The following is a 12613-nucleotide window of genomic DNA, read 5'->3' as shown; positions in this document are numbered from 1 at the left end:
AGACAATAATATGCTACATTATGCATATAATTACTGTAAATACAGATGAGACTGTAGAAGGTTAGGTGCTAACATGTATGGAGTAGGGGGTCAGGAAAACACATTTGCAATCAATTTTGCCCCATTATGACAGAAAGGAGGAATTGGTGGAGGAGGGAGAAAGAGAGGTATGAGATGGTGGTGCAGTCCCATGTGTGATTCTAGATGTATTTCTGCAACACTACACAGCAGTACAGTCACCACATGCTATTTCTGATTTCATTTTCAAAGGAAGCTGTTTACTTCCCAAAACTTAAAAAGTTCAGAAGGTTGTATTCAACTGCTTTAACACCATACCTATACTTTATTGTACACTTTCAGCTTCAAACTGAACACTGACTGTTGGGTAGGACCATAAGAGAGATCAGTTGTCATGGAGGTGCTACTTTTTCCTGTATTTTGCTACACTAACAACAGTAATACCCACTGAAGCAACACAGATTACCTATTTTATTCAGGTGGACATAAAATCCCTGTCCAGAAGACTTGATTAAAAACATGACAGCATATTACACAGAAGGAAATTAGAAATTCTATTAAAAATTAATTATTTTGCACGTATGAAAGTATAAACAAAATTGAAGCTTGGGGACCTGAAAATTTTGCTTTAAATCCATGCAACATTTCAGCATGTATTACATTCAGTGTATATGACTGAGGCATCACTCCTTCAGGATGCTGTGCATCCCTGATTTGAGTCAAATTCAGTAAGATGCAACAGGGCCCAGTTTCTTGCAGCATTCTGTTCCAAGGACTTTCCTGAACTGGGGCTACTGTGAACATTTTGTTTCAAAATACCATCACTTAAGGACATGCCAATCTCCATCATAATTTTAATAATTCCAGGTTAATAAGAGAAATCCTAATAAACCCTAAGAAAAAGCTGAATCAGCTCATTAACTTCTCTAGTCATCAAAGAAGATTCAAACATTGTAAAATCATGATACTGATGCTTGGATGATGCCTAGTGATGATCACCAGGGAGCTGTACCTCCTGCACCCTGACAGAAATAAAACAGTATTACTGACGTAAAAAAGAATCATTATCTAAAGCTATATTATTGATCATTAAGATGATGCCACCATGTCAAAGCTGGAATTTGGACTTCTTCTTCAAGGTCCTTAGATTCTTGTAAGAGTTCCAATTCAAATGAATTTAAAAACCGTGCAGTTAAACCACTGCCTGGCCACCCATCTGGCTGAATGAAAAACCTTACAAAAAATGGTCAGAAATTCCTGTGGCGAGCATTGTCACCAAAAAAGGTGTGTTTGCAAACACACCTGAATGCAGGAGACACAAAACAGGTCTCTGCAGAGCTTTCCAATGCATTTGTAATTTTCCCAATAACATTTTTCTATGCCAGGTGAGGTACATATATCACCTTCCAAGAATAATCTATGTAAACAGATGAACCTTTGTAACACAATGAACAATACAGACACTGCAAACACGAACCACAGCCTTTCATGCTGTGACATGCCAGTTCAGTATTTCTGTGCATGTAGGCAGCGCACTTGCGTAGGGTGAGGTAGCAGATGTAGCATATACAGATTACAAATTTAAGATGTATTTCAAATCATGCTGAGGAACATTCTTCTACTCTGGGAAAAAAAGAACTGTGCTTTGCTGGTCTGTGAAAAAAGAAAGTTTTAGGGCTTCTACATATTTTTTTTTTTAATTTAGCTTGTGTTTCTGAAGTCATTGTAGACTGTATTATCATTTTTAAATGAACCACAAGGTTATCAAATTGATCTCCTCTATTATGACCAGTTCTGCATACAGTCACAGAATTCAGCAACAAAGGCAAAAAAATGCGATGTTTTTAACATTTTCAAGAGAGTATCTCCTAAATCTATACAACATTGCTGAAAGTGTTAGCCCCACAATGCCCAGTAATGTCAAGGCAAGTTACACAGCTAAAGGCCTGATAATTTACTCCATTTAGGGGTTATATTCTCAGTTTAGTGAGTGGAAACCCGTGCTTAGGGTTCTGTGGCCAGGCTACCTCAACAGTCCAGGATGCTAGGCTATGTTTTCCCCATCACTACCTTAACAGCTTACTGTGTTTAAACCCAGTTCATAACTACCTTTCTAAGGTGAACTGCTTTCCCATTTTGGCCTCTTTATTCTCAATCAGAAGAAGACAAAGTGATGTTAAAGTGCTTAATGCCTCTGACTCAGATGTAGAAAAATCCACAGGCACAGAAACTTGACCAACATGATCTCCTGGACCACCTCATATGGAGGCTCAGCAAAGAGTGTACAATACTGGTGTCCAGAGAAACCAAGGGACACAGCCATAAATTGTGTCTGTTTGTCTGGGACTGTTTGAGTCACAGCTGATCCTGATAAGCTTTTCTGGGGTGTGAAACCCCAGTCTGCAGACTCCCAGCTCTGGTGCTTAGTCCCTGCCTTTCTTATGAACATTTCCAACAAAACAGGTAACTCTCCCGGTGTAGCTATTCAGGTTCCTTGCTCTGGAAAACTGTGTGATTATTTTGTAAAGTATTTACTGAGTTTTGGAACTACAGCATTGAAAAAACCCAACAATTATTACAAAAAACACCTTACTTTCATTTCACAGAGGGAGATTATGAAAATAACTGTAGCTATTTCACTACCACAGGAACAATGAATTTGTACTGGCTGCCAGAGTCAGCACCCAACATTGTTTTCCATGGCAAACATCTTTACAGCCTTGCTGGGTCACCTCTGTCCTGCTGGAATTACCACCCCAATGGGACCAGCAGGAGCAGACAGGAAAACAGTGCATGCATGCTGACACTGAATATGGGAAAAAGTTCTTAGTCTCTGTGCTTTTAGGGCTGTGCTACAAGTCACATCAAGTCACCTCTGGTTTCCAAACTCACTTGTGATCCTGCCAAAGGACCTTTGATGCACTTCCTTCCCACTTAATTTACGAAGGTGACTTTTAACTACCAAGAATACTTTGTTCTGCTTTGTTCAGGCTCTTCTAAACTTTGCCCGTGGTACTATGTAAGTAATTTTTGTTTACATTTTTAAAATACAAGTTCTACAGTTTATAAAAACTGCACTTTTTAAAACAGGTTTTAGAAAAATTTTGCATTTCTGTTGGATTTCTTGGTTTAGTTTGCTCTATTAAGGCAACGTGCAAAAGCTCAAACTTTGTACTTTTCTCTGTTCTGAACTGGAAAGGGTTGGAATACTCACAAAAACAAGGGGGGAAACATACTATTATATTTACTTGCTTTCAAAATACTTTTATTTTCCTCATTAAGAAAACATGGAATTTTAAGTACCAGAAGCTGTGCTTACCTTTTTCACTACCTCTGCCTGCACATACTCAGTCTCTGCTTCTGATATGTAAGAAAGGTAAACTATTATTTTTTACTAATTACTTTAACAAGTAAAGCTACAAGGAAGAGTGATTTTTACAAATGAGGATTTTATCTTCTGTTCATTCTTAGTTCTTAGGAAACACTCCTCATCCTTCTACAGTGTCTTTTAAAAATTACGGAATAAAGATGCACATCAGGCCTTCTGGGCTGCAGAACTGGTAAATATGGAAAGCTTTATTCTGAAATGTAATTTTAGTATTTACTTAAAAAACGACAAAAACTTTTGAAAAGACCAGAAAAGGAAAATCCATCCCAGTCAAGGTAAAATAAGGAGGTTGCTCCAAAATCAGCCCAAACCTGATCCTACACAGTGGTGCAGGGTCCCATGCAGTGCAGGGACAGGCAGGTTGCTGCATGATCACTTCTGCTTGCGGCTGGCTGACACCAACTGAGGGGCTGGGCTGCTACCAACATCTCTCTGTCCTAAGTGAGTGGCTTGAGCAATTCAGAGGATGTTAATTACCCAGAAACTACATGACTTGAAGAGTAACTACAGAGGTACCTTGTCAACGACAAGACCCTATTAACAAGTTTACTGAGAGATTTTAGACTTCATTAGTAGTTATTCCCAAAAGGTGTTGGTCCAGCAAGACTCCAGTAGGATACAGTAACCTGCCTCGTCTGACTTCCGCAGCTAAAGTGAAGCACCAGTTACTGATCCTGCCTCTATCAGATTTCTGCTGAGCTTGACACACTGCATATTTTCTAACATTTTGATCCAAGCAGACCAGTGAAATTTAGTCCACTTTGTTTCTGGCCAGGTATGGGCAAAGAAACAAATTAGAATAAATAAATCAGAAAACGTCCACAGATCTTTAAAAATAAATAATAATAAAACATGAACACAATTTCTCTTTCCTGTACTATCACAGGCACTGAATTATCATCGTGTGTTAGTATACACTTTTAAAATATTTATACAGCTCAGGTGAAAATATATTTCACTCAACAGCCTGCATATTGCAGTAGCCATTTGTAGCTGCTGATCCCCAGTGCAGAGCAACACAAAGGCTCAAGGCATTTTTAAAGCAGCAACCAAAAGGCAACTCTTCACTTAGATGGTTTTCATTTAACTGTGAATAAAAATTTCTATTCCAGCTTTGCTCTAACTGTGGTAAACTCATTCAGTCCCTGTTTGGGAATGCGAAGTCCGTTCTGGAACGGGTAACTCATTATTTCACTAGGTAACATAGAGAGGCATGATGGCCCCTGTGCATGCAGAATCCTCTCTTAAAAAGAGAAGAATTGTGGTAGGTAAGCAAAATCATAATACTTACGGAATAAGAGGATGAATAAAGAGAGCAGAAGCCAGACAGAACAGGGGTGGGGCATGGGTTAGGATGGTCTGGGTCCAGGACACCTCTGCAGGTTCAGGGTAATCACTGCTTGAAATTTTCACACATCTCCTCCAAAATACAGAATAAATAGAAAAAAAAATCCCCTGCATTTGTCCAGAACTGGGGCAATATTGAATATAACTGTTTATACAAGTACATATATAGGTTTATGATATCTTACTGTATTTTTATTCCTTTTTTTAGCCATAAAGTCATTAAATTAATATTAAAAAATTACATCATATCAACTCTTTTGCATTAATATCAACATAAACTCAATATATTTAAAAATAGCTTGAGAATCAGCTGTTGTGCATATCCCAGAGGTGGTTTAATACAGCCATCCATATATGTATGTAGATGCTCATGAATAACCTGCTGCTTTGGAAATGACTCACTATGCTATTTCACCACAATTTGCATTGTTATAATAGGATATTGACTGATTTTAGGTTTAAGGGACTAACACAGTGTTCAGTAATGACTCTGTGCTACAAGTTTATTGCAAGTGCTGAAGGTTCATTCACCCCAAGCAATTCAGTCAATAACCAATTTTTATACTTCTATCTCCTTCAAAATTCCAAACCAATAATCCCTGGGTTTTTTTTCTTTTTTAATTATTTCAGTATCAGACTAACATTTCCCATGGAAATCAATATGGGTGAGATCCATTAGCCAAAAATCTGCAGCACTGCAATGCAAACATATTAAAAATATTGATCTTGCAGGCTACTGATGTTTTGATTGACTTTAATGTTTGTAAGCAGCAATAACAGAATTTCAATGACTGAAACAAACTTTTGATTAAAATTATAGATTTTAACTTTTTTTCTATTTTACAGTTTCAAAGGGTATTGCATGCTTTACTTGTTTGCTGTAAATGATCATAGTAGTAAACCCTTACTCAGTTTCTTGTTTATAAATATTAAGGTCTGTCCCAGGTAACACATCTTCAGTTATACTTTCTATCACTTTTGATGTTTCGGTTCCACTATATCACACCTATAACACCAATATGAGCAGTGCCAGATGTATTTTTGCAGCATTTTCCGTTCTAAATCCTCACATCTTGTGGGTTTCTGCTACCAGCACCAACACAAATTTGACCTCACTTTTTTTTATCACTATCCATTAAACTTTGGCTGATTTTTCCACAGCAGATGGCCAGGATTTTGCTAAAGCCATCTTCCTAATGTGGTTCCTCCTTCCAAGCATTGAGGAATTAGGGGGATAACTTCAGACAACCTGATTTCCACCTAGATCCTGAAAGCTATGATGAAGTACCTCCAAAGAATGAGGTTTTCTCAGAAAGGACTAGTACTGACGACCGTCTTAGGCTATTCAAATGTTTGTTTGCTGTGGGTGACACGTGGTTGCTGGCTCTCATGAGCTCTGGGCTAGCGAGAGGCCTCCTTTTGCCTCAGGGCTGAGGAATCTACATAGGAATATTTGGAAAATGGAAGTGAAATAGACTATTGCAAAGAGATACCAGAGATAGGTCTTTAAGACTTTTGTCCCGAGAAGACCGTACCAGCATATGGAACCTGCTGCACCACCTGTAAATCTCCACTGCTCCACACTCATACAGACAGCGCCTGTGTACATGCCTGTGTACAAACAAGCACCTGACAGCAGAGCTACAGCTTCATCATTCTGGTGCCTGGGAGAGGGATACACCACCTGAGGCCCCTTCCAGGTTTGTGTAGCGATTGGAAAAAACACAGTCCCTGTTCTAAGTCGACAGAATCACTTTATTAAGCACACTCGAGTATTTATTGGATTCTTGTTTATAGATTGTAGAATCAAAGCTATGCAGCCAGTAAGTAGGAGACTAACCAATCACACAAAGAAATGGCAGAGCAGATGTTTCTTGCTCCTTTTTCTCAGACACTCTCGCACATCCCACACAGCCTCCGTGGCCCAGTGCTCTGGGCTGCTTAATTGAAGCTTTCTCACACAGGTATTTATGGCTGCAGATGATCTTTGGTATGCACTTTCTTATGGTGAAAAGGTGCTTGTTAAGGTCGACCAGGAGCAGTCGCTTCTACAGTTTGCATTTCCATGATTCAGTATTACAGCAATTTAAGATACATCCCCTTTGACAGACGATGTGAATTTTTTTTCCTTAAAATCATAATCCTCTTCCTGCTGATATCAGTTATATGATGAACTCACCAACTCTACAACCCAACCTGGTTCCTGTGTCCAGTGGGAAAAATTACTTGAAGGAAAAATAACTAAGGGATGAGGCATGCTGACACACTTGCACTACACAATAAAGCAAAAGAGATGTGGTTCCTGTACAGCATTCAACACAATATCCAACACCAAGGTACAGCTCCAGGACCTAAATCCTCTTACAAAGTCACTGCATGAATGGAGCTGGGTTAACACTACCTCCATGCATCCCACAGGCTGAAGCTTTCCAGTGAGGTGTGATGCCCAAAAGCCCTGTGCCGCCAACCACTCTACAACCTTTTGGAAAAGCCTTTGAGAACTGACCCCGTGTCTCTGGCTCTGCAGTCCCGTTAAGCTTTGATGTCTGTTATTATTGATTGCCCACTCTAAAATATTTAAACAGGAAAAGCAAACTAGCATTACTAAGAAGCTGCATGTGGGAAGAGGAAAGACAACCTTAGCTCTGCTGTCCCTCTTCTCTCACTGAGGGACATAAAGTGCTCCATGATTGCTGTCAAACCCCTTAGAGCAGGCAGTGCTTTATCTGTACCTTGAGATCTTACAAAGGACTAAGAAACAAAACTGTCTCTAAATATGGAATGTTTCAGGCAAAGGACAGACAATTTCCCAAACCAGGCAGAGATTTCTTCTGTAGAGAGGAACTGTATGGTAGAGAAGTTCTGTATTGGCACAGCCTGGTCTAGAGACTGTTACACTTTGAGTCTTCAACCACCTTTATGTAAAAAACCAAACCAACAACAACAAAAAAAAAAACAAGCCCCAAGACCAATAAACTAAAAAAGGAAAAAGGGGACAGTTATAAGCCAAACTACAAAAAGAAATTCAAAAGGATTGGTAACACTGCAAATGGTATTCTACTGTATCTTCACTGTAAACAAACACCAATTTATAATCCTCAAAATTGAAATACCTTGTTCTCCAAACACATGCAGAACAGGCAGTCTCAGTACAGGCTTTTTTTATGTACCCTGTCAATATGTCTACACATGGTCTGAAAACTGCTCCAGGCTGGGGAGCATATTTCAGGGCTCCAGCACACAAGCTTCCTGCAGACTCAGCTGCAGGAATTTTAAGTGCTGCTGCTCTCTACTGCTTGTCCTGCCTCTCTGCTGAGCAACCATCCCCGAGGTAGAATTTGCAGAAATGAACATATCCATCACATTAATACAAATGCTGTTTTTTTGCAGCTTAAGGTTGTCATCTTGCAGGAACATGCACATCCCTCTGAAGCCTTTGGTAGAGGGGAGGTAGTCAGCAAAAGGATGGGCTGAGGCACAGGCAGTAAAACAGCCTCAAAGTCTTCACAAAGTCTGTCTCCACATACATTTTAGGGCCAAGATTATGAACTGTGAAGCCAGGCCTTGCCTATTACAACATATTACTTTCATATTTTCTGTATTATTTTGCCAATACCAAACAGCAGCAGTTCTGGCTCTGCTGTGGGTTGGGTGCTGGAGACAGACGTGAAAAGCTCTGCCTCTCACGAGCCATACTCCAAGACCCTATTTATTAATTCTAAGTAATGCACGGGACAGAGTACAAAATGTTCATATAATTCATTTATTTGCATATTCATCTTGTCTATCACAACAAGGAGACAAATTTAGAATGTTTTTTTGTAAGATTTGCCTTCAGTGTCTAGCTGTTAGACTAATTGCTAGTGAATTACTATTTGCATGAAACAGTCTATTATCCAGTATTACCCATTGAAGCAGATGGCCCTCATTTCATAATGTAGACATACATGGTGGTGTCTCTCTCCTTGTTTCCCATCCAAGTTCAGGACAACTATGGCAGACCTGGGTGAGGAGAAGGCCTGCACACTGACCCCTGAACATGCAGTCTGAGCTCAGTATCTGTCTCCAGATGGCTGATGCATTTTTGCCACCAGCTTCTGAAAATTCACAAATAATGAGGATGACTTAAAAATTGTGTGATTTAAAAAATAATTTGAGGGTTCTTGTTTCTTGCTGATGACAGCTGAAAAACTTTCAAGTTTCTTTTCCACGTCACTTGATGGGCAAAAAAACCTGTTTTGCAAACTGCAAGACAGAAATTGATCAGTAAATAAAATACAGACCACCAACAAATCACTACAAAACTATAAATAAGGATACAGTAGTTAGAACTTAGTATTTGCAATACTACATACTAATGACTTCTTCACTTCTGGTACGACGACTTGCTGATGACCTGAGATGTCCCTACCATCTATGCAACAACATTTACTGCCATCTATACTTAATACCATCAACCATGATAATGAAATTGAAGTAGATCAAGAGACAATGAAATACAACATACAGAAAAAGTAATGTATCTGGAATTGGCAAGCAGAGATTTGAACAAAGGCTCTGCCAAGCCATGGCAAGGGCTACTTCCAAAAAATTAGTGACATCTTTGGTGGACTGACTTCTCTTCCCACCAGAAGCTATAATGCCAACTCTTCCCTTTGGCTGTGACAAATGGGTTTTAACCCTCTTCTGACTGAACTTAGGATGAAAAGACATCTAAATAGAAAGTCTGTGACTTGTTCTACATTTTTCTGTACCTCCACACCAGAGTAGAGACTGTGCACAGGGTCTCCTGCAGCAAGGCAAACTGCATGCAATCAGCCTTCAAATCAGGGTGTTAAACCTCTTAAATTGGTTTGTTTTGTTACCTCAGGCTTATTAAAGTCCCTTTAAGTGCCTGCTTCTATGTAAAAGACTGACATCTGCCCCTGAGCAAGAATGACACTCAAAGTAACATAACTGCTATTGTTCTTGCTTGAGTCACTGCATGCAAAGCTTATACTCTGCTACCAAAGCAAATTACTCAGGACACCCCAAAAAACTAGCAAGGTACACTGTGATCTCTGTGACTGTGTGATTTCAGTGAAGCTTCAGAAAAGGAGAAGAGAGGGTTGCCTGCGCCAGTCTCTTAGCACAGAAACTGATGGTCAAACTTAAGAAGATGCTAGACATCTCCTAAAAAAGCACTCAGGATCTTCATATCCCAGTTATACCAACATTGACATAAACTCTGTGTACTCAAAAAGTTGCTGGGCTGATTCATTAAATTCCACATAGCTGAGTGAAGGATGCATATTCAGAATTAACAAAGCAACCACACACAAACCCTGTAGGGCCAAAATGCCTTCTCTCATTTAATCTTGAAAAAGAAAGAAAATGACCCTCTCTCCAAGTGAATTAACACATCACTGTGTACTGAGTATCTCCTTAGTCTATATACAGTACAAATAATAAATTATAGATTCAGATATTCTTAAATTATCTGCAGGCTTTCAGGATTTGTTTGCAGCTATTTATGTCTTTCATGGCAAGCCTTGAAGACTGAAACATGGAAAGAGCTTAAAACATAAAAGCATAACTTTAAAAAGTTTGACACAAACACAATAAAAAACCCCAAACCAAGACAGCTTTTTGGCACTAAAAGCATATGCTCTGCCCCCTGCAGCTAAAAGTCACATACTGAGAGTCCATGTTCTGTTAAGAACTACTATTTTCAAGCATGGCTGCTGATTTTGGACAGTAAGAATAAAGAAATCTTCAATCTGGCAATTTTCTCACTGCACATTTACTAAAGCATCCCCACTGTCCAAAATTCCAGGAGTTCAGTGATCTAACATCATGGAAGGAAAAAAAAATTAAAAGATTCCCAAGGTACTGTTTTTATCTGGTTTATGCATTTTTCCCCCTAGCAATATCATTATTCCAATCCACTCCATGGAATATGCTGCAAATGCAAGAGCACTTTGCTCCTTTCTTTCCTTGGAACAGAGTGGAAATGAAGCTGGCCACAGCCCACACAATGCCTGTTAAAGGTAGTAGTGTTCTCAGCAAAGAATTATTTACAAGCTGTAAGGTCAGCAACAAACGGAGCAGCACAACTTATTTCACTAATTTCACTTAGTGCAAACCACTTGCATTAAGATGTTCTGGAGTTAACATGAAGAAGCAGACTTCAATTTTTAGTCTTCTGTGTTTTACTATGGCGTACAAACAGTTTGTTTACTTATTACAAACTACATGCATCCCTTTTTTATTTTAATTTTCTTGTTAGCATATTCACAAAGACATCCAGATTTCAAGCTGTTTGTTGTATAGATGTATTCAACAAATTCATAAAGGTAGTGTTCATAAACACTTTACTAAGGCTTATTTTTTATTCCCTGTAAGTGACAGACCACCTCAGCAATGAGATATATTTGTTTCACTCCCTGACTGGGGACACTCTGGACATCAAAACAATGACAAGGGATAGGATCTTCCTGGTTAACATCTCCTAACAGACTTTCTTTTGCTATTGTATGTCAGACTGGAGAGGACACTGTTACCAACAACTGTCAGTTCTCTGCATCTGGACAAACATAATAGATAATGTCACCCAACACACCTGCCAGAAAGCAAAGCTAAAAATTTTCAATAATAAAAAAATATTTCTATTATACACTGCTTAAACAACTTTCCATGATTGTATTGTATAGTGTTTATTTTATCTTTAAAAAAGACAGCAAGAATATGTTCAAAATTATGAAAACAGCTTAAAAACTATGAACCTGACAATCTGTCATTTGGATTTTCAGTCACTTAGCTTTCTTTTTCTCTGCCCATTCATACAGCCAGGAACAAGCAGGTGTGACAGAGATGCTGCATGGCTCACAGCAGGACCCAATGCCCCTACATCCCTCTTGGCAAACATCTGTCTGCCGTGTTCTTAACCACTTCCTCTTAACCACCTCCTCCATGGAGCACCTGAAGGCAGTAACCCCAGATACACCATTAGAAAGTTTTCCTTAGTCTCTAATTAAAGCTTTTCCTGGTGTGATTTACTTTTATTCCTTTTTCTACTATTTATCAGGTCTGCAGAGAACAGACTATTCCTTTCCTCTTTGAAACACTCACAAACCCAATGATTTCCACCATGTTTTTTTCTCTCAGTCCTCTTTTTTTAAATTAAACTTTTTTCTTCTTTTCACCCTTTCTTAAGGCCACATTTTCTAGGCTTATTACTTTTGCTGCTTTCCTTTTCAGGTTTTCTAGTTCTCTTTTTCCATGGGCCATGCTGCCCATCAAACAGCTCTGGGCTGAAGCATCACCAATAGTTTTGTAAGCTATAAGCTTATTTAGATATGTCTGTAAAAGGTTTGTCTTTTCTGCAGGCATGCATCATCTTTGACTTATCCTGTATCTGCCACTGCAAGGAAATTTATTCTCCAGGGGGCAAAAGCAAATATTGCTTGACTCCTGTGATTCTCTCTGCGCAGCCCATGATAAAATTCAACCCTGCACAAGCCTCACTCCTGTTCTTCAGGGTCCCACTTCTGCTAGGTTGGGATCAAAATTCTCTGTTGCTGTTATCCCAGTACTGTGAGGCACATGGACCATTTCAGCAGTCAGGAGCAGCAGTGCTTTCACACCTTGTGGTGGCTGATGGAAAGAAAGGCTGATCCTCAAAGAGGGATTGGGAAACAGCTGCTGCCAGTCTCAAGACATGAGCAGTAATGGTGCGGCACTGTTTTCCCTTGCTTCTGAATATATTCCGAAACAGAGTTTTCTCATTTCCTTTGTGAGCAACCACAGAGTTACCCAACTCATTAAGACACAGCCAAACTCCAGTGCTTGTGCCATATACTCCAGAAATTAACTACTGTG

At 39.3% G+C, this 12613-nt stretch overlaps 1 protein-coding gene across 6 annotated transcripts in view; it reads right to left on the bottom strand.

The window, feature by feature from the left end:
* Window positions 1-12613, bottom strand: part of FAM172A (family with sequence similarity 172 member A) — a 265939-nt gene that overhangs the window by 35768 nt on the left and 217558 nt on the right. Inside the window, exon 13 of one of the 6 annotated variants that reach the window (XM_032095254.1) lies at window positions 8498-8998. The exons of the other annotated variants lie outside the window; for them this stretch is intronic. Coding sequence (XP_031951145.1) covers window positions 8895-8998 — 104 coding nt within the window. The 3' untranslated portion in view covers window positions 8498-8894. Of the gene's footprint in view, window positions 1-8497; window positions 8999-12613 lie in introns of those variants that run through there. 6 annotated transcript variants of the gene reach the window in all.

This window comes from Corvus moneduloides, chromosome Z, assembly GCF_009650955.1.
Source record: "Corvus moneduloides isolate bCorMon1 chromosome Z, bCorMon1.pri, whole genome shotgun sequence".
In the NCBI taxonomy this organism is placed as follows: domain Eukaryota; kingdom Metazoa; phylum Chordata; class Aves; order Passeriformes; family Corvidae; genus Corvus; species Corvus moneduloides.
Note: the sequence above shows the minus strand (reverse complement) of the source record. Positions and strands in the feature narration are given on the sequence as shown.